Source organism: Pseudorasbora parva, chromosome 16, assembly GCF_024679245.1.
Source record: "Pseudorasbora parva isolate DD20220531a chromosome 16, ASM2467924v1, whole genome shotgun sequence".
NCBI lineage: Eukaryota > Metazoa > Chordata > Actinopteri > Cypriniformes > Gobionidae > Pseudorasbora > Pseudorasbora parva.
Genome location: NC_090187.1, coordinates 35372420 through 35396134, shown reverse-complemented (window position 1 = coordinate 35396134; position 23715 = coordinate 35372420). Strand labels below are relative to the sequence as shown.

The 23715-nt window shown below is 36.3% G+C and overlaps 1 protein-coding gene across 2 annotated transcripts; it reads right to left on the bottom strand.

Moving 5' to 3' along the window:
• Positions 1–1074: 1074 nt before the first annotated feature.
• pias1b (protein inhibitor of activated STAT, 1b) lies at positions 1075–23639 on the bottom strand. 2 transcript variants are annotated; one of them, XM_067420504.1, is made up of 15 exons: positions 23563–23639; positions 14173–14218; positions 13634–14078; positions 10293–10377; positions 9903–9950; positions 9458–9548; positions 8865–8999; positions 8651–8756; positions 7587–7660; positions 7090–7250; positions 6125–6255; positions 5019–5199; positions 4724–4863; positions 3649–3689; positions 1075–3492 (listed from the first exon to the last, which is right to left on the bottom strand). In XM_067420504.1, exons 2-15 carry the CDS (start codon positions 14200–14202, stop codon positions 3175–3177), a joined length of 1986 nt encoding a protein of 661 aa, XP_067276605.1. In that variant the 5' UTR covers positions 14203–14218; positions 23563–23639; the 3' UTR covers positions 1075–3174. The 2 variants fall into 2 exon arrangements, with proteins under 2 accessions (XP_067276605.1, XP_067276606.1); XM_067420505.1 differs by lacking the exon at positions 14173–14218.
• Between the last annotated feature and the right edge of the window lie 76 nt (positions 23640–23715).

Here is a 23715-nt window from a genome sequence, read left to right as displayed (position 1 = left end):
TTGGGACCATAACATTTTTCCAAAATGTCTTATGCTGAAGCATTAAGAGTTCCTTTCACTGGAACAAAGGTCCAAAGCCCAACCCCTGAATAACAACCCCGTCAACTGACATCTGAATGTGTATGGAATAAGACAGGCAGGACGGACATCATACATCTGCATTCGGACAAACATTTGCACATGCATATACATATATATAAAACATAATTACATTTAGACCTCTTAACTTAGTGATTGCATCGTTTAGAATGTTAAAGGGGGGGTGAAACATTCGCGCAACTCAGTTGCTGATCCGGAAAAGCAAATTACATCCACTGTTGCCTTAACGCGGGGTTTTTGGCGAATCTGTGCAGGACTGTCTTGGTCTGGCAACCAAAAACCCACTTTTTTGGTGACATTGTTATGTGCTATGTGTAATTGTCACCTGTCCAGCATCCTACAAGCCCCGCTTTGATGGGCGTAGGCTGTTGCTTTCGCTCTCTCCCTCTCTCTCTCTCACGCGCTTCCGGTAGAATTGTCCGTAAGGCCCATACAAGGAAATTCCGCCCCCACTAACGTCAATGGGGACGCATGATCTCAAAAAACTTGCCGAAACTTATGACTAACCGGAAGTAGTATTTTTGACAAAGAAATACTCCCATCAAACGTCCACCTTAACTTTTGAAACTTTGTCTATGTTTAGTATGGGATTCCAAGTCTTTAACAGTGTAAAAAGATCAGTATGCATGAAACAGCATTTCACCCCCCCTTTAACAGACTTTCAATCACCATAAAAAAAAAAAAAAAATTTTTTGCCTACCCTGCCTTTTATCCATTAACTCTGTAATTTAGTATTTTTTGTGCATTCATTAAAATACTTATCATAGTTTAGTTCAACTTTATAGAGAACCTGCTGATTAATATTAGACCCGCTATTTGGACATCAAATTACAAAAAAGTAAAGTTTTAGTATTTTGTTTCTCTGTAATTTAAAAAAAGAAATACATAAATTACAGACAATTTCTAGGGGTTTAGCATTCTGCAACAAGAGGTCAAAAAAAGACCAAAATACAGATAAGACAGAAATAGAAAAGATTTAATGTATTTGTTTTATTACAGCTAAACCGCTCTCTACATAAACAAGTAACATTCATTAAGTAAACAATGTATCCCAATTCAAATAATAAATAATTCATATAATATTTTGTACAAACTGGTATTGGTTTCCTGTACATAATGGTTTCTCTCATAGCGTACCATACAGTAAGAGAAGAACTTAAGGCAGAGAGTTCATACTTGCCAGTTATTGGTACAGCTATAACAGACTGACTGTCTAGTGGTTTACTTCAAGGATGTAGCGGTTCAGTGGGCACATGAAATGTATGATTTCAGTGCAATGTCAAATGAGAAATTTGTGTAGAATGACAGCCGTTTTAATTTTGTGTGCTATTATATAACTCAGTGCAAATGTAAAAATATATAAATTAAACAAGCATGGTTTCATCAATCCAATTGTTAATTTTCAACATTGAAAACAAAAGTCACTCATTTAGAAAGGTTAGCGGACTGTGCACTGGCTGTCATCGAGTGATTAAAAGTATGTGCTAACGTTCATCCGGGTCTAACATTAGCTGTTCAACAACCTTGTTTTAATGCAGGACAATTGATGACAAATCAAAAACAGCTGTCACAGAGAAGCCAGAGGATGTGCTCACACAGCTGGCTTTTATCCTTTAAATGGTTTCATTTCAGCCAAAGTTGAGTCTGACACAGCAAGTATGATTGTGGAATTAATGCCTCAGATGTCTCATATAGTACAAATATGAGAGAAGAAGAGACCATGACACGTAATTAGCTACTTGTACAATGCAAAGCAAGTGTTAAGAGCTCTTGAGATAATTACGAAATAAATGCATGATCAAACAAATAGTAAAAATATAATATATAGATAAAATAAATAAATTCAGTTTTACACAGATGAAAATAGACAGCACAGATTATGTTGCAATAAGGTCACCTTCCAAGCACAATTTTGAAACCTATAAAGCTAGGATTAGATAATGGTTGTACTGGAACGGCTGGTTCTGATCTCAATTGTAACCCAAACAGAGACCTCGAGAAAATGACATTTCAAAACATGGTGTTCTCGAAATTTAAAACGGGCCACTGGAAGAGACAGAAGACACCGAATCTAAATGGCATTTTTACAGAAAGCCGTTTTGATAGCTGGGATCTTGGGACCAAATCTGGATCTGAAGGTCTGCTGGTATGGGATATTACACTACTGTAAGGTTATGGAGAAAATAATAATAATAATAAACATCCTTCTGGTTATTTTTCAGTCATCTTTGCAACATGAGGTATACTACAGTGTCTGATACCCTCAGCGCTGTTTTTTGCAAACCTCACCTCAATTTTGAGGTTTAGATCAGACAAAAAACATCAAAGGATATGAGAACGTGAAGAAGAAAAAAAAGTACAAGAGTTTACCTCAGGTACTAACCAGCAAATATGGGCACTAATGTCTACAGACTCCGCTTCATACATACTCGATGTGGTAATGGATGAGGAAGAATGTGCAACTGGAATAAGACGTGACCTCTGTCGACTCTTCAAGCGTGTCGTGGCTAGATTCTGTATTGGCATAAGGGAATGCTTCTGTACAGCATACATCCTACATAACTTAAAGCAATAATAAATTACCTGCACAGGATAATGGCATTAAATAATGTGATGTTCCCTCACTGATAAAACCATGGCTGAGGGAAAGAGTCTTAGAAATAAAAATGATGAAGATGACTGCCATTCTATTACTGTGACTAAAATAGTTATTTGAAGTGAAATAAAATAGCAAAAAGTATAAAAGTTACAGAATAAGATAATCAAGGAACAACACACAGAGCAGTGAAAAACATCTTCAGTATCCATGGAGAAAATACCAACTGAAGTCACTCACTGGGTAGGCAGCGTCCTATTGTTTATATACAAAAGTAAAACTGAAAATAGATTTTTCTTCTCTGTACACAGCAATTTTATTCTTCTCTTTACAAAAGTCTTTGTTCTCTTTTTTTCTCCTCTTTCTCAACTTTCGATCCCATTCATGTCTAAATCCTATCACGAGTGCACAAAACTCCTCCTCCGCCCTCCAGCTGTTTGTGATAAAAGCTTGTCCGTTTGCAAGGCGCCCCAGTGTGGTCAGTCCAGTGATATGACATCGGGGATGGACCCGTATATTACTGAGGCGGCGGCGTCAGAGCGCGAGCGTGAGGCGTTGGTATGTGGGTGGCTGTCTCTCAGACTGCTGGAGGACACCAGACTGCTGCTGCTTCCACTGCTGCTGCCCCCGCTGCCGTTGGCAGGCACTAGCGAGCTGTTCGCCGGCGTTCCCGACTGCTCCAGGAAGAGTTGAGAGGAACCATAGGGCATGAAACGGTTCAGCAGCAGCTCATGGTCTTCCGATGCCGACGCAGAGGCTGAGGCAGCGGCTGCAGCGGCCATGACCATGTTGTAATGCTGCAAAGGGGATACATTTTTTATTTTTATTCTCTCTCAGTCATATCTGGGCCCAAGCACACTAAATCCATGCAATTTGGCACCAGATAGACATTTGTATGAGAACAATGCTGCCCTCTAGCAGTGATGTGTTGCTGTTTCAGAGAGTGAACCTACCTGGTGATTGTCCCCTTGTAAAAATGAGAAGAAATTCAAATCTGTAGACAAAAAAGGAAAAAAAAGTTGTTTGGGATATATTTGCTTACACCTGACCTGGAAATATCAAGGCACAACATATTTTAAAATCCTAAAACTTTGTTTAATGGATTAAATAAAAATAAAGCCCTAAATAAAATCTAATCTGAATAAATTAGATTTAATGGCCAGCGAGTACTGTCACAGCGAACGTTCAGATCTGCATTGGCATTGCTGTATAAATAGTTTACAATTCAGATATTAACTATAGTAGCGATCAAAATAGAGTAAATTATCTTTTGAAAATAACTTCAAATAAATATATAAATTACAATGTTACAGCAGTAGGTAGTGACAGGTGTCTGTTAAAAAAAAACGTATGTCATTGATTCATTCAAGAGATTAAAATACTAATTCATGCAGTAATGGTGAGAAGCCAGTTGTTGGTGAGTCAACAAACAAACAAACAAACATAATCATTCAAATTAATTAAATATTATTTTTTAATAGACTGCAGCAACTAACATTTTGTCAGAGCCCCTAGTAAATTACGTTACTTTATTTGGTTGCCTATTGAGAATTGTGATCTCTATTTATCCAGAATTACGCAGCTCGATTAATATTGTAGCAACATTTTCCTTTCAAATGCACGCTGCTCTTTTAAACTTTCTATTCATCAAATAAATTTTTTTTTTTTTTTTTAAAAGATCAAAGTTTATGTTCCCTGAGCAACAAATCAGTAGAATGATTTCTGCCATCACAGAAATTAATTACATCTTAAAATATATTAAAATAGAAAATAGTTGTTTTTAAGTTTTAATATTTCATAATAATACTGTTTTTACTATTTTTAAAATGCAAACGTAAGAGCCTAAGAGACGTTTTCAATTCTTTTAAAATCTTAAAATCCCAAACTTTTGCACAAAAGTATAGCTCAATGACAACCAATTCAACTGAGCATGAACAAATAAGGAGGTCAAGATAAACAGTGCCATTTAAGCTAGTATGCACACTCTTAAGAATCAAAAATCTTATATTAGTGGAATGATTCTGGTACCTGACAGGTCATTGGCTGTGTGGTAATAGTGACGGTAATCCTGGATGAGAGGAGGAGGCGGAGGGATATAGTTCGTCTCCATTGACGGCATGCTGGGAGCCCGTGCCAGTGGGGATGCCTGATGATGCAGATTCAACACTCTACAGCAAAAAAGAAAGTGAAGTAACATACCTGAGGCTTCAAAACGATCTAGACATTTAAACCACACTTCAAAATGTCTGACCATCTTTGCATTTATTATATGTGCCATTTATAAGAAATACACACAAGTACATTTTTACAATACAATTCTCACCCTTTGTTGACAGGTGGGGAGGTGGGTGATAGAGATGGACAGACTCTTTTAGGTGGAGGCTCGTCACTATCATCATCATCATCTGAGGAGCTGTCCAGCGTCAAGTCAATCACCTCCACTTTCTTACTGCTACTGTGGGACGAACTGTTTCTGTGGTCCGACATAACCGACCGGCACGAGTCTACAAGAGAAAAGCATAAAAAATTTAAAAAAGACAAAAAGCAAGTCAAGACCATCTCATTTTATGTTTAATACAGCACCATGCAAATATCTACACATTTTACTACAGAACTGAGACACACCTGCCTATTGTATCCATAACTCGTAACTAGGCCTGGGCGATAAAACAATAACGATAATTAACACTATATAATTTTACTTGAAATAATTCTAACAAAAGTTTGATTAAAAGTCGATGCACCAAAAGTGCAACGAAACAACTACCACAAATGATCCAGTTAGAAGGCTTTACAATCTACAAATCACCATCACTTACCATGGATTTACTCTGGCAGAAATATGGGTTATTATAATAGAGTAGTTTAAAACCACAATTAGTCTAGTTTCTAAAATAAATTAGCAAGATCATATCTATGCGTTTGCTAGTATGACCTATGTCTACTGACAAGCCAATATAATTGCAACATGAAATGGCATTTTGATCAATGCAACATAACGCTAAAACTTAAAACTATTTACCTCAAGCTCCATTTGCAAAATGACCATGCCAGGTCTCTTTTCCCTAGCCATGATTGTGTCCATATTCTCCTCTTTCACTTCCTCCTTTTTTCAGCACACCAAACCACAATTGCCAAAGCACGATTCATCTTGCTCTATTTGTTTACCACTAGTGCATGCTGATGACATTTTATTCTTCTACACTGACTCGTCATGACCTATGATTCAATTCGATTCAGGTACATGTCGTACTCAAGTTTATTAGATTGATGTCATACAGTGTGATTTGTAATGATCTCATAGGATTGCCAAAATCGCAGTCTGTAGCAGGCACTAAACTTAAAACAATGATTTGATATTTATTGTGATTATTATCGACCATATCGCCCAGCCCTACACATAACATATAACAGTATTTGTGGTAATACCATCAATGCCATTTGATGATGCTGACACTTCCTGTACCACTTTCTTGGATCTCATAGGAGCCCAATTGCCATCTTCTTTAAACTGGATCTCATCACAGTCCACACAACTGCTCAGGATTTCCATGAACAACCTGTTTGGAAAAAAAAACACCTTTAAAAAAAACCACAACTTCGCCAAGACTACAATTTTGAAAGCAAAAACAAAAGTTTGCTTGTTCAAAAGTTTAAGGTCAGTATGATTTTTTTTGTTGTTCATGAAAATAAAACTTTCATAAAGCATGGGCACATTAAACTGATCAAACGTGACAGTAGTCATTTAGAATGTTGCAAAAGATTTTCTAATAATAAAAAAAAAAACGTAAAACAATTAATTAAGTGTTCCATAAAAATATTAAGCAGCCACTGTTTTCAACACTGAAAATAATAGGAAATGTTTCTTGAGCAGCAAATCAGCATATAAGAATGATTTCTGAAAGATCATATGACACTGAAGGCTGAAGAAATGGCTGTTAAAAACAATCAAATCAAAGGAAAGAATTATTATTAAATTACTGAAATATATTAATAATAATAATAATAATAATAATAATAAACTTAATTATAGTGCCATTAAAAGTTGCATCTTGAAGCACTTCTCAGAAATAAAGATAAATTACATTGGGAGAAACCCCCCCAAAAGAAAACATACATTAGAGCAAATATTAAAAAAGAACAGGTTTAAATTGTAATAACATTTTAAAATATTACAGTTTTTAATGTAAGTTTGACCAAATAAATGCAGCCTTGGAAAGCCTAACATACTTTTCAAAAACATACAAATATTACCATCCTTTAACTTTTGAACAGTAGTGTATAGATCCTTATACAAATTAGGCAATTACAGGTACATTAAAGCAAAATAAAAAGCTTCTGTAGATTTCAGATGGCCCACAATCACAGGTGTGAAAGGTGAGACTAGTACTGACCCATCAATAATAAGGTGCTCATATGGGGCTTTCTTGTCACAGACCGGACACACCCAGGTGGGTTTCTTCTCGTTCATCTGGATGTAGAGCGTAGCATCAAAGCACTGCAGGTGCGAGCAGGTGAGCGCTCGGCAGGGAATCGTCAACCGCATCTTTCCAAGCTGCACAGATGGACATCCATTATGTTAGCATACATTATATGTCCACATATTGCTTTCAAACTTTATAACTGAATTATGTTATACAGTTGTATCTTATTCCTAAAAGGCTGGCTTGTTGGTTATTCTCTGTCACTCAAAATAAATAAAATTAACAAACACAATGTGGGAAGTCAGAGAGTCATAAGCAGGGCTTGGTGGCCTTGGTGAAAAGAAGCAGAGCTTCATTATTCTGACAAAATGGTTAATGCAATTGTGTCCAAAGGAATGTCACAAGGTTTAACAAAATCCCTCGAGAGGAATAAAAACTTTATTATGGGTTGATGGTCCATTACATACCGGACAGAGTAAGGAGACTCGCAGGCTGGTTGTGGCAATCTCACTGTCCGGGTCGGCAGTAAGCTTTTCTTTGACTGAAGAGAAGGCACAGAATGCAAAACCAATCAGTCTTTTTACAGGCAATATTCTCTGACAGTGAACAGGTAGCTCAAATAAGACTTGTAACTTTGCAGATTACTGAAGATTTTTTTTTTTTTTTTTGATAATCTCTTTATTAACATTGATATGGTTGCCCATTTTAAATGGGATCATTGGTAGGTGAATGTCAGAAAATCCAAAGAAAACATGCCAAATTCCTTAAACTGTCAGAAATTTGCCTTTGTGTATAATATTCAGAATGAAAAGGTTTTATAGGCTTTATGCTGAACGTCACAAGAACAACGGGAAAAAATGTATTTCTACATCCGCTTGTCAGAGAACGTATTACAACAGTATGAACTGACAAAGATATGTATAGGCCTTTAAGCAGAGATGCACCGACTGCAATTTTCTTGGCCAATTACAATTTATGCGATTTTTACAGATTCTGAAACCACAAGTAAAAAAAATCAGCAATAAAATAGGAACAAATAAACAAATTGCAAATAACAGGACAAATAAATACAATAGACACTGGCTAGTCTTCATTATATAAATAAAAAAGAGTCTTTAATTTAAAAAAGATATTCAGTGAAAAGAAGAGTGACTTTCTTTGTCTTTTGTTCTTTTAACATGACAGACAGCAGCAGGAATATTAGACAGCTGTCACTTTAAGAGCTGATGCACGGTTCCAACATACTTTTACACAACATGTATTATCTTTCTCAATTATTTACAATACAAAACTGACTTTATTTTACTGCGGTGCATTTCTACTTTTAAGGTAATCTGCTAACGTAGCTAGTTATTGTTAATGTTGCCCTTTTATTTTATTGAGAATAAAGAGAAAGGAATATCAATCTACATATGCGATGGGCATCTTTGGTAGCTCCTCTTAAGGCATGCTGAACAGCATCCGGTTTAAAAAAATACGGAAGTTTGTTGCACATAACTTCAATTTAATCATTATAAGTGAGTAAACTTACTGAGTGCTCTTGAGTGGTCTGGGTTTCTAATGCCTTTTGACCGTAGTCTCTGTAGCAAAACTGACGAGGACTGCTGTCGGACCAAGTACACTGCCATGGAGTAGCTCTGTATGGACAACACAGCTTTTAGAAACACAATTTGAGCAACATGACAGTGGTGTTTCAAATTTAGACCAATCAAAATACTATTTCAAATAGATTTTATTTTTATTACCCTTCCGATTTCTGACGTCCATGACACAACAATTGTGTTGGGAACTGTTGTAGACAACCTAACCAGGGAGGTAATGTTAATGGGTCTGCTCGGTCGCTTTGGCTCCACTCCATTTTTGGTTGGAGGAAGATATCCCTGAGGACAACCACAAAAAGACATTCAGATAAACAGCCAGCACAAGAACAGTAATTCACAGAAAAAAATGGTATGTGAAAAATTAATTTGTTATAGGAGTCAAAGAAGTTAAAAAAAAAAACATAATCTTTGTATTTCTGTTGGTTTTATGATCTACTTTTGAATGTTTTTAAGTGTCGGTTCTGGGTGAATAGACATGTTTGATTGGATAGACAGAAATCTCTCCGATTTCATTTAAAATATCTTTATTTGTGTTCCGAAGATGAATGAAAACATTATGGATTTGGAATGCCACGAGAGTGAGTAAATGCTGACAATGTTCATTTTTGGGTGAACTATCCCTTTAAATCTACTTGAATATACAAGGGTTAATCATTGTTTCAAACTATTTGTCTGTCATTGGGAGAAGGACTCAAAGATTGTTGCTGATTTGTGACCAAAAATAAAGCCAGACTCACAGGGAGGTTACAGGGTTTTCCATTCACTTTTACACAAAGGTTGGGTGGGAAATGATCTTCCTGAGGACAACTTGTCTCTGATAAGCAAAACCTGAAAAATATGTGTTGAGATTCTTTCAGGAATGTGTGGGAAAGATTTCCAAGACACTCTCAGAAACCCAAACAAAAGAAAGCTCTGAAGATGGGGGTATGTTAGCCTCAAAACAGACAATCAAAACATAGACACATCATATTAAAATACACAATATTCAACTGCACAGCACTTAGAATAGTAAAGACTTGGCTATTTTAAATGTAAATACAATATTTTACATTATCATAAGATATTACAAACAATAGTGGCATGTAAAATTACACCCTTTAAGTAATTATTTAGCTGCATGTTTCCAATTTGTGAAAAAGTTCCAGTTATGTTTTCTTTAGTTGTAAACTTGTTTTATCATACCTTAGCTGAACTTGAACGGTGAAGTCACATTTGGTCCCAGAAATGTCCCTGTCGAGACAAGAGGGTGGGAGTGAAGGAATGCGTGATAGAGCGTAGGAGAGAAAAGCATACCAAACATTCTACAGGACCGCTAGCTTGGCACGTCTGATAAGCACTATCGCCTGCTATCGCCTGCTATGTAACTACAAGACAAGGATATCTAACAAGACAAGTAAACGGTACAACAGCTGTTTTAAATTCAACCGGTTTTCAGTTCTGGCTTAAATCATTATTTCAAATTTATTAGACACGCAAAATTAGTTGGGGCATTTCAAACACATGAACCATGTTATCTTGTCCAACAATGTAATTTGATATCCCCCCTACACACACACACACACACACACTTACATTGAGCTGCTGATCTGTTGAACTTGCTGAGGCGTTAGTGCAAACGCAAAACATGTTTCCTGAAACCTCTGACTGCTGTCTGAGGCTGCAAAACAATAAGAAAGGGGACAGTTACAGAAAATGGAGAAACCTCCACATCGCTATCGATAAAAAGACAAAGATAGAGAACACACTTAAGGTAAAAACAAAATATTGACACAAAGTTTAATACAAAAATATTTTATTATATTATTATATATATAATGTTTACCACTATGACTCTCTAATACAAAACAGCACAGTTCAGGCATATTCATTTTGCATTAATTTTGATACACATTTTAGAGAACTGTGTGCCTCCGAATTAGCAAAAGTTTGGAGAGGGCCTTTTCTGTATCGTACGGTCCATAAAGAAATGCTTCAGTCTGGTGCATTTACTCAAAAAGGAAACGGTTCCAGAAAAATAAAACAAAAGGGAAAAAGGACCAACTTCCTTGTAATGGTTTTTGCTTTTCCACATACTTTTGGTTATATATATATTATATTTGCATATTTCGTGACAGCAACCTTGACCGAGTAAGTATATATACAGAATAGTATTTGAAAGTGAACTTTAGTCAGCAGCATAAAGAAAATATCCAACATCAAGTAAAGTTAATAATCTCAAACCGATAGCAATGCAGCATCTCAGTAACGTACACAAGGTTGCTAGTCCTTTTCCGTGGAATCACGTGGAATCTCCCCTGTCAATCACGAATCATTATTTTAAAGCCAAACTCTACAACGGATCCAAAAATAACCCCGGGTTACATAACCCAATCTCCTTAAATGAAGCAAGGGTTTCAGAAGCAAGAGGGAGTGAGAGAGATAAGAGGAAGCTCTATCAGCACCTTTACAGGCACTCCACCACACACATAAGGTGGCTGAACTCAATGAAAGAGACTGAAATGAGAGGTGCGCTTTCCTTGAGTGGTCATGTGAAGAGGAAAATCTATTCCAATTGAAGTGGGGAGAGTTTAACAGTGAGAAGCTGGCAGATGATTAATCTGTACTCAATTCTCTGCTGTTAAAACTCCATCAACACTGGTTGATCTCTTAGCTCAAACAACTCAAAATTCATCACATTGACCTAGAAATAATGTTCAGTCCGAGGGGTTTCAACTCAATATGGAAGAAGGACCATCTTGTTTCCTGGAAGTTGCTTGAGAAGCAATTTAATGTTATAGGGTCCTTTGCATTGCAGTTATTATTTAGCAATTTGCACTCAAACTGAACTCTATAAGAGTCCTTGTAAGAAAATGAAACTTGAAATAAGGTAGCTTGCTTCCCTACTCCAAAATGAGTTAAGCATTGGTTAAGGACCTAGATTTAATTCAAACAGCCACCGCACCGGCTCAGCAACGAAATATTGCAACTCAATTTTTGATGGAGTTTGGCCTGCCTGACTTCATACATTGATTTTAAGTACCCACTTTGGCAATCATTTCCATTGAAAGAATACAATGACAGGCTTGCACTTGAAAAATCTCCAAAGCAAGAACACTAAGGCTAGTTATTTAAACATCTCAAAGACAAAAAACCAGTGAAAGAACGTAACACTTAAAACTGCTGGAGAGAGAACTATCAAAGGAAAAAGGCAGTAACGCAGCCTTCGTGCTTAATGACACTTCCTTTCCATATTGGCCTTTTATTCTTAGCATGAGCTGGATGACTAAATATAGCACAGGTGGCCCATGTCCAATCTGATAAGCCATAAATCACTTGAAGAGCACCTTTATGTTTGTATCAATGGGGGAGGGGAAGTCTTCAGGAGAGGCCCATATTGCTCATAAGAGATGTACAAATCTACAGATTTTCAAAATCATTTAGTCGGTGGGTTGTCCAAATGTCTAGTTAGTCTTAAGGCAGCATCATGTCCACAAGCTCCAAACAAATGCTTTTCTAAGCCAGCCTAACTCAAACTTTTTTCAGTCAGGGCACCTTTCAAAAGTGCATACAATTTCAAGGCACCCCAAAATAAAATATAATTTAAAAACACTGCATAACCCAAATTTAAATGCAAATGTCCTGTTTATTTAGACAGTAATGAACAGAGTGTAATCCGCTAATATGTTTAACCCTTTCACACGTAAATTTAAAACATTTTGTTTTTCAAAGCGACCGTTATTAATGTGTCACTTTATGGTTTCCATGGTGACGCGTCATTGCTTGTCACGTGACACACCGCAGCAACAACAGAGAATGAATGATGATCTGCTTTTATGTCATTTTTCCTTTTTTATTCAAAATATTCACAATTTTTTTTAGATATGGCCTGAAATATCTGATATTCCGATTGTCAAATATATACAAGTGTCAGTGTTTTGTTGTTTAAACAACTTTATAATGATCGCGTTAGTTGAGCTGTATGCACGATGGGCGCCGCCGCAGGCGCAGTTCAGAAAATCGGATCTGTTAGATTTAAGTTACAAGACGTGAATTCTCCCAAAATACATAAAAGTAAGTGGCAGGTGAACTGGTAGAAGAATAGAGTAAACTTTAAAGTTACTTACACAATGTGTATCTGATATGAATAAAACTAATTATAATGGAAAGGATTATTATTGCCTCTTCATTTTTCATCATTGTGTATTTTACAAACTCTAAATGTATTGTTTTTAGTACGTACATGTTTGAAACCTAAAATAAACATTATGTGGCTGAAAACACTGAAAAGTTGTGATATATGACAGCTCTGAGCGCGCCTGTCTCTGGCTCAGTGCAAGCCAACGCGAAAGCACATTTGAATGAACGTGATGCACTGACCGTTCTAATCACATGCGTGAATGTGTGATCATACGTGCGAAAGGGTTAAAAAGAAGAAGAATGTATTTATGTAAATTCAAATATATTCTATATATGAAATTTCAGATTATTATTATTATTATTCATTTTTAGCCAACGTAATTTTTGGGCGGCACCCCTGACACAGTCACGGGGCACCCCAGTGTGCCGCGGCACCCACTTTGAGAAAGGCTGTTCTAAGCTATATATTGATGCAATATATGATAACAAAACCTTAAAGCATAACAATAAATAATATTTCTTTCACACTGTATAATTTACACAAAAAAATATAACAGTTTATATTTCAGGGGTGACCATATTTAGGGGCCATTCTTGGATTTAGGAATCCAAGCACAAAACTGTTTATGTGGCATCAGGATGAAGAATTATATTTCAGAGGAGAAGAATATGGAGAACTTCTTGAAAAGAGGTTAACTATTCAAAACACTCTTGACAAATTGCATTTCTAAACCCAATACTGTAGATGCACAATTCAACCGTAATCAGACTAGTTAGAGATCATTCCTTATACTAACCTAAACTGGTGGGTTTGATAAGCTCATCAAGTACATCGTAGAAGGGCAGCCTCTGTAGCTTGACGTCTGGATGGACTGGATGAAGGGCGGAGGGCAGGTGGGGCAGACCCAGCTCATGCTTTGGCCCAAGCAGTGCGACAGGTAGTAGAGATGGTGAACCGTGCCCATCAAATCCCAGCTGTGTTAGGCTGGTGGGCAGACCAGCGTGAGCCCCTCCAGAGGTGGAGTGTATGCCAGGGAGGGAGAGGTCTGTCGGGGACACCATCTTTGTGGGGAATCGGCGGCGGTAGAGCTCCTTGATCTTCATCTGCACGGCAGGGCTGCAGCCGGCTTTCAACAAATGTAATGCTTTGGTCAAGAGTTCATGCTTCCTTCCATGTTTGTTGCGGCCTGCATATCCCAGAAGAACCTGAAGCTCTGAGACACGGAGGCTCATCACCATTTGCTGTTTTTAAAAGAGAGGAAACAGCAGAGAAATTATGCAATTGCCAAAACAAATAATTAGGAGAGCATTTAACTAAGTTAAAGGAATAGTTCACCCCAAAATGATGATCAATGAAGCACAGCATAGACGTTTGGTACAGCCTAAGGTTGAGTAAATAAATGAAAATGAACTATTACACTTTTAAAAATACAAACAATGCTCGTAAGAATTGAAATAGTTTTTTGATAAAACAATGATGAATAGATAACACACTACCATTCACAACTTTGGGGTTGTTAAGATTTTGTTAATGCTCTTATAATCACCAAGGATGCATTTATTCGATCAAAAATACATTTAAATATCATTAGATTCATTCCAATTAAGTTCTTTTTTGATATACTCTAAAAATTATTTTTATTCCAGTGATGGTAAAGCTGAATGTTTAGCAGTCAAACATTTCTTCTTGTTATTATTAAAGGATTAGTTCACCCCAAAAACGAAAATTCTGGCAATAATTACTTACCATAATGTCGTTTAACACCTATAAGACAACACAAATGAAGATATTTTTTTTTGAATCCGATGGCTCAGAAAGGCCTTCATTGACACAAATGCCATTTCCGCTCTCAAGACCCATAAAAGTACAGTGGCCCAATAGTGCAGCCGTACTAAATTAAACCACAACACAACGAAATCGCCACAACACAATGAAATCAACACAACACAACTGAAAAGGTTCCGACCACGAGCGGCTCTCGGAGTGCAATAAAGTTAGTTTCCCTTGCCATTGCTCTATAGATTTTCCAGTCTTAAAAAGATATAAACATTATGATCAGTAGTTTTTTCTAAAAAACTAACTCAATAATGCACAACATTGGAATTTGAAAATTTAAACAAAACAAAAAGTAATTTTAATTTATAAAATTATACGTTTCAATCACTTGATGGAATTGGCAGACGTTCCCTTGGGCATCAAGCGCTGTGATCGCGAGTAAAAACGTTCACAAGTATAAATATGCAGCTACAATGCCTGTAGGTGATTTTGAATTGATATTTCATGTCGATATATAATGGTTACACATTTAAATGTTTATATTTTTGTAAGACTGGCCAATCTATAGAGTAATGGCAAGGGAAACTAACTTTATTGCACTCAGAGAGCCCCTCGTGGTCTAGAGCATTTCCGTTGTGTTGTGGTGATTTTGTTGTGTTTTGGTTTAATTTAGTACGGCTGCACTACTGGGCCACCGTATAAAAGGCACTCAAGACGTTGTTACAAAGCCCATCTTCACTACAGTGATTCAACAATAATTTTATGAAGCAACAAAAATATTTTTTGTGCGCAAACAACTTATAAGAAAGTTTCCACCGGTTATGAATCAGCACATTGATTCATAATGTTCGAAACCGTTTTGAAATCGGCCCATCACTATACAAGTCATTATTTAGGTTTAATTAAATTATTGCATAGCCCATGTAGTGAGATGGACTTTTTAACAATGTCTTTAGCGCCTTTTATGGGTCTACAGAGAGGAAATGACATTGGTGTCAATGAAGGCCATTCTGAGCCATAGGATTTCAACAAAAATATCTTCATTTGTGTTCTGTAGATGAACGGAGGTCTTAAGGGTGTCAAACGACATGAGGGTAAGTAATTAATGACAGAATTTTCATTTTTTGAGTGAACAAACCCTTTAAATGGTTGTGCTGCCTGATATTTTTGTGCAAACTGTAGAACAATTTGTCTTAAATGTCATAAATGTCTTTACTGTCACTTTTTATCAATTTAATGCATGCTTGCTGAATAAAAGCATTCATTTATTTAAAAGAATCTTTTGATCAATAGTGGGGGTTTTTTAAATAGATTTTCCAACCCATTTCTTCATGTTGCAATTACTGACAGACAATAGGTAGTTCCAAGGTGAAATCACAGCGTAATCGTTAACTTTCTACTTTAACATTAGTCAACCTAACTCAGGTTAACTAGTGTTTAGGTGTCTCCCTTTTAATGAGGGTGGTTTAAAATGATGTTATCCAGTCTGTATGATTTATACATCTTATACAGTAGGCCGGCTAGGACTAAATTAGTTTCAGGCTGAGTCTTGGATAAGCATTCATTATAAGCCGTAATTTATACACAGTTATGTTGGCCAAAAGGCATGCCAGTGAGAAGACAATCAGTTCGGTTTGCCTGCCAAATGCAGATCATATCAGGTTTTTTAGGGATTTTTAGGCTTTAACGTTCAAATGTGTTTTTTTGTTTGGTTTCGATGCAGAACTGTAATTGTAATAGCCCACATTCATGGAGTTTGAGCAACATGTGCAAACGCTAACACCTACATGTGTGGGATCAAAGCCACTTCTCATGTGCAGAACAGCAGACTTTACCTCCCCTGTCATTCTTGGATATTATGAGACTAAAGGGCCGTGCTGGTGGTGGTACCGGCATTTGGATTCTATTAAAATCTATGGGCAGGCAGAGCAGTGAGGAGAGTGAGATAGTGGGGGAAGGGAAAAATCAAGCCTGAGCTTGGGCCAGTGAGTTTTCATAACAAAAGCAGCGGAGAACAGCTCCAGGGAAAACAAGAGAACCACAGACCAGCAGAAGCTCATATTTCTTCACCTCGGAGAGACCACAGTTCCCTCCCCAGAGTACTGCCAAGTGCCAACTGGACTGCTCACACAAATACTGACACAAACACTCTTTATTAATTTCCACCCACCCCACTGCCCAACACAAATAAACGGCTTCACTGCCGGTGCAGACAGATGATGAGACTCTTGCTCTCGTCCTATTGTAATGAGGAACGGCCCCCAATGTAAACCTACAGCGATCAGAAGTCAAGAACCCATGGGAAAGCCTATATAACTTTATAATCATATAGTCAGCATGTTTTTTTAGAATTTGTTTCTATACTTCTAAGATCAAATGAATATCCCACCACAACCTAAAAGTATACTCTTGGTGAAGTTCAACAGTTGAAGTCCCTAGCCAACAGCCAGCAGAGAGAGGAGAGTGAAGGAAGCAAACGCTCATAAGTTTAAACAGTTATTAGGATGAGCTCATCCTCCTCATGAGGTTTCAATAACTCTGTTAAGACAAAGAATAATAAGTGGACCTTAAGCTGTGTAAAAGGGTGTCTAGGGGTGTAACAGTTTTCTGTAAAAGAACAAAACAACAACGATTAATCTTAGTTCTAACAACACAAGAAAACAAATCATCAAATAGACATTCGGAGTGACAACATTCTGTTTATCACACGCTCTCATTTTATTAGTACTGGTACTTTAATAATATTTTCTGATATGCATTGACGTGTAGAGAAGTCTCTAATCCTCACCAAAGTGCATTATTTGATCAAAAATACAGTCAAAACTGAAATATTGAGAAATATTATTACAATAAAAATAACTGTCAGACGCCATTACTCCAGTTTTCAGTGAAATCTTTTTAATATGCTCATAATGGTGCTCAAAAAACATTTGTATTAATAATTTAAATATATATTTTTTTATTTATTATATAATTATCATTGATGAAAACAGCTGTGCTACTTTTTTCAGGATTCTTTGATTAATAGAAAGTCCAAAAGAACAGCATTTAATTGTGGAAAAAATATTTAGTAACATTAATGTCTGCAATGTTCCTTTTAGACAAATTAATTAATTTCTTTCAAACCTTACTGACCACATTTACATTTAAAGACAATTTACACTGAAGTCATCTCCCAATGACACTGATACCCTATGAGAAACGGTCTCGTGTCTTAAGCACAAGTTAAATATAACACTAAAAACAGCAGGATGATGCCGAAGGTTTTCTACACAAACTAGATGAAGCCCTCCTAAAAGTGACAGATGTCACGAACATATAAAAACACAATTCAATAAAATGACAATTATAAAGAAAGGATACTGTGCATAAATTGCCATAAGCTTGCATTTAAATATAGTACTTTAAATAACTGACCTGAGCTGTATAATGACACTATTAATCCTCAATAGAGCTGCTTTTAATTTGAATAGATTTAGTTAAATATATTTAGTTTCATAATTCATATCTGCAACTTTGACATTCTTAATGAACTAAATTGAAACAACATTGAATCAAATTAAGTTGAATAATGACACTTTTCTTTTTAGAGTTGCTTTAAAGCTGAAAGTCTACATTCTTTTCATAATAAAAAAACATAACTTTCGTAACATCCACACTTATTTTCCTATGACTGTAAAACTGCTTTAAAACAATCTGTATTGTATAAAGTTCTAATAAAGGTGACTTCCAGAAATTCACGACTAGTCAGGCTTTTTAAAAAAAAATATTTTAGTTTGTTCATTGAGGTTTACTCATTTTGCACAAAAAAGCAAACATATATACATATATATATATATATATATATATATATATATATATATATATATATATATATATATATATACATATACACATATATATATATATACACATATATATATATACACACATATATATATATATATATATATATATATATATATATATATATATATATATATATATATATATATATATATATATATGCAAAAAAAAAAATATTCAGCCCTCATTCTAAACCTCTCTCTGGAATGATTGGTTATTAAGGGGAGGCTCCTTTATCAGGAAATTTAATTGCTCCTTTATCAGCAATTATCACCACCACCCAACCACTGTACGAATAAGTGTATTGAAAATATAATCCCTATAAAACCGTAATATACAGACAATGCATTATCACAATGTTTACTTGCGGTTTACGATGTAGCTGCTTTAAATACTGTCGGCTGCTAAATCTTTCATCAAGATTTCTGCACAAAGTGGCAAACCCTCAAATAGCGACACTGACTAAATTCACTAAATCTGCAGGCAAATGCTCTAAATAAACATCATCGGACCTGATCCGGGACGCCAATAAAATAATCCCAGAAGGATGCTGGGATCCTTCTGAAGTCTGTACTAGAGACTCAAAAAGTCATTTTAACAAGACTTCAAACAAATGTTCTTTTATTCTCCAATTTGTCCTGTTGTCAGCAGACTCAAGCACAATAGAGTACATCAGAAATTGAAAGTGCATTTGTATACTGTACTTTAGACAGCTTCACTCTATATATGCTCTTGACGTGACGCCGTTATGGCTGTCAAAATTGCTCAAAAATGACGTCCGAATATTCCTTCAAAAACAAACACGAATATTCGAACTATTCGAACATCTGGGAACGCATTTTGTCAATAACGCGCATTACATCAATAAAAGGACAAATTAATACAAAGAGACATTAACTACTTGTATAGTTTGTCTATTTAAGTTTATACTTGACAACATATTACTTAAACAAAAACAAGTAGATTGTTATTATAAATTATTATTATATATAAATTAACTAATGGCCAAGACCGCAGAGTGCAGACCTCTCTCTCTCTCTCTCTCTCTCTCTCTCTCTCTCTCTCTTTAAATGAACAAACTTTGAGTGCTGATCAAGAGTTTTGTGCAAGTAATTCAATTTCTCTTGTCCCAAATATAGCAGGCTTCATTCAGTGATTGAAACAAATATTATTAATATTAATTGAAGTTTTACAGCATATTGAGCGCTCTGAGCGATCTCTTCTGTGCTAAACATGGAGCTTTTCCTTGACATGGTAAATAATTACACCAGTGAAAGCTGTGCATTTATCCTTTATTCATGCAACATCTCTTCAGTCAGTACAGTAGCCTAACTTACACTTTAGTAATGCTTCTGTTTAATGTTAATAAAATGAGGCATGGTGTGCTAACTGTATCTTACATAGCTTGAATATAACTATCTCGCGGCTCAACAATTTTACCTCCTACCGACCAAAATCCAACGTACTTCCTGACATGGCTTTAGATTATGGAGTTAAAATCTCTTTCTCTACTGCGGTCGAGTTGGGCTCTGCACTTTCTGCCATCTTTCCTGCAAGACGCGTCCACTTTTAGCAGCGACAGTGCGACTCCTGCTGTGGCCTGTCCCTGAACCCCCATGTGCGCGCTCACTCGCAAAGCAAACAGCCATGCCTCTACTACCACGGCGGGGGATTTTTGTTTTGTTTTTTAAATTATTATTTGAATATTAATTTTCACCTTCGAAATTCGTTTTTTAAAAACTATTCGTATATATATATATTCGAATTTAGAATATTCGTTGACAGCCCTAACGCCCCTTAAGTGACTGAACGCCATTGGTGCAATGATTTGAAACTATTCATCGTGATGTCACAGTTCCCACGACATCTAAAACAGGGGTTCCCCAGACTCGGTCCTGGAGGGCCGCTGTCCTGCAGAGTTTAGCTCCAACCCCAATCAAACACACCTGAAACAGCTAATCAATGTCTTAATAGGCCATATATTAGCTATATTAGGCATTGATTAGCTGTTTCCGGTGTGTTTGATTGGGTTTGGGGAGCTAAACTCTGCAGGACAGCGGCCCTCCAGGAGCTATATTTGGGGACACCTGATCTAAACAATGTTTTTGAAGCTTGGTTACATAAATGCTTTTTTAAACTTTGAACCTTGAAGGATGTTGTTTCAATGGTACAAAGACCCTTATATGTCCAAAGATTAAGGAACATTTGATTTCTCATGTCATAACCCCTTTAAGATTGTATTACATTTCCAAGAATAAATACCAATTTTTTAATTTCCTGCTATTTGATAGTTTTACATGACCGAGAGAACCCTGCAAGTTTGCTTTCCAGCTGTTTAAAATAGAAAGCTTCAGCACACATTTAATATGACTGGACGGAAAAAGAGCGGCCATCACAGACATCAGAATTTCTTATTTAAAAGAAAAACTACATAAAGGTTTAGAACAAATGAGGGTGAGTAAATGACGACAGATCATCTCTTTAGACCCTCAGTTAATTCCAGCACTACTTCCAAAAATATCAAAGACAGACAATAATAGGCTCTGTTCTATGGTCTGATCTCCTAGCAAAGAACTGAGAAGTATACTTCTTCACAGAAAAGGTGCATTTAACGAAACAACTGCTTGAATCAAACAACAATGAGTTTACCGATTTATTGTGTTTCAATGAGTGAGGTTATCATAAGCCCTGACTCATTTATGAAAGACATTATCTAAAGGAAGCAATTCTCTGAAAGGATGTCGTTTTGGTAACTGCGTAAAGCAAGCTTCCGATCTGCCTAACCCACAAATTTGTTAATGCTCAATAACATTACAATAAATAAAATTATAACTAGTGATAAATAATTACAATTAAGCAGAATTTTTGATGATGAACTACCTATCCGTCCCCAATAAATCATACAAACAATAGGAAAAAAAGGACTTTTAATTAATGTTTTAAAACCACCACCGTTTGATAAACCAGCAGGAAGTGGTGTGAAATTTGAGCCTTTTGTTTTGACCGATACACTAAACATTATGATGCAGGTCTTTAATGTAAATGTCACAGGTAGTACTAAAATTTCCCAGCAACGCATTATATTAGAAATATTACAACAGGTGTGTTTTATCATGAAATTCCTAAACAATAAAAATATTTTAAAAAATGCATGAGTAATTTCAGACAGTGAATGTTGAAAGGAAGTAAAACATTACTGATTTTAATCAGCACTGAAGGTAATAATTAAAGATTTATTTCTTTTTATGGTTCAATAATATAAAACACTGGCAGGATGATGATTATGTCTATTATGGGAGTTAGACCAATAAAGCAAATTCTGGGGGTGGATTAATAGAAATTGAACACATTCAACATTCAAAACTAATTATTTGAAATGAATGCTTATTATCTAATTAATGCTATCTGTTACCATTAAATATTTAATATTTACCTTTTAGCAAAAAAAAAAAAAAACATTTTCTAATGTAGCATATTTCTACTCCAATTACATTTTTGTCTAAATGTTAGCGTCATATGGTGGTGAGGTTGTGAATTGCAACCACCCACTGCTCACCCCTATCTTTCGAAGCGCATAGAGAATCTATGGTGGCTGACTTGGGACAAAGATGTCATTGTCTGAGACAGCAGAGAGTTAGAGCTCTGTAGAGCAGTTTGTCCGTTTAGGGCTGCTGTAGAAACACGGCGGTGCAAAATAGTGACTTCACTGTAACGAGGCCCGCGGTGTGTGTCAATAGAAATGGTTCATTCTAATAAAAACAAAATGGTTCATTAAGTAAGGTGTTTTATACATCACTGTAAACATGGTTATGTATATTATATTGCATTTCTGTCAGGAAATCCTCATAAATATTACACAATACACACTGCACCTTTAAATGGCAAAACCCCAGGAAATGCCTCCTCTACTGACACATCTAAAATACACAGCTTAAATCTTCTTTAACAAACAAAAACATAACAGCAGTTGTACCTAAGATATATTGCTGACTGGATTATTAGCCGAATAAAGATTTAGACCGAATGCTTATCATCCTGTTTTGCTCTCGGCAAAATTGCTGTTTTTTATTGCCAACAAGAGTATCAAGGTACAGTGTGTTATTGCCAAATAAAGCCTTTGTGGAGGAAACAAAAAACGCTAAACCTAACTTGTCCAAAACACAAGAGGCCATGTTATATGTTTAGGAAAAATCAACAACTACTTTTGATTATTCTGTCACATTATTTAGTCACAGGCAGTTTAGAAGTCTCCATATGCAACACTACAGTATAACAACAAACAGCGGACCACAGGCAGTTTATCATCACTAGCAATCCCTTTCGTGATTAAAACAAGACTACACCGGTGGGGCATTCTAACGATAACATCAAAATAAACAACAATGACTGAAAGCACCAATAAAACGTCTCAAAGCATGATATCTCAAACCTAAGCCATCACTTATGTAAGCACCAGCTAAAAATACACGAACTTTCCAATAAAACACAGAAACTAAAAGTAACAGGCCGTGGTCGATGGGTGAGTCTCAAAATCTGGTGTTCTGCAAACACAGAGCCTTTCTGGAAGTGACAGGCTCGATTCAAATGTTCAAACGTCTCTATAACGTCCACAATTCAGTCTTGTTATTTCAGCTATCTAGGTTATGAGATGGAGTAGTTGTCTGTGTTTATAAATGCAACGGGTTAACAGAAGTCCTAACTGTCAAAGTACCGAATCTCCAGCCTGTTAGCAACCTACGCACCACCCACAAGCTGCTTCACACATACGAACGACTCCTCATACGGCCAATGGATTATTTTACATCTTATTTAAACGTTAAAATAACAATTAACCGATTCATATATCAATTCAGATGGAAGGTGGATAATTTTACACCAGCAGGCAGGCAGCTGTGCGGGTTAGCTGGAAGCTAGCTGGATCCATCACAACAATAACACTGTTTCTTTAACCGGACTCAAAACTGCTCATAAAGCGCTTTTAAATCAAATATGGAACTTCGGCTCGTACAAAAGTCAATCACAGGAACAGGTCGAACGGAAAGCATAGCCGAACATGTCTTGTATAAAGGCTGTATTGACAGTAATTTGCGGGTAACACTTTACCTTCAATTCCGCACTCTCCGCCATCTTGTTTCTCTGGCGCAAGCGTGATCGGAGCCTTGGCACGTGACCAGGACGTGTGTTTGTTCAAACGCTCAGGTCAGGAATCCCTCTGTAGTTTAAAAATTAGCGCGAGGATTACGCGATTTCACGCTG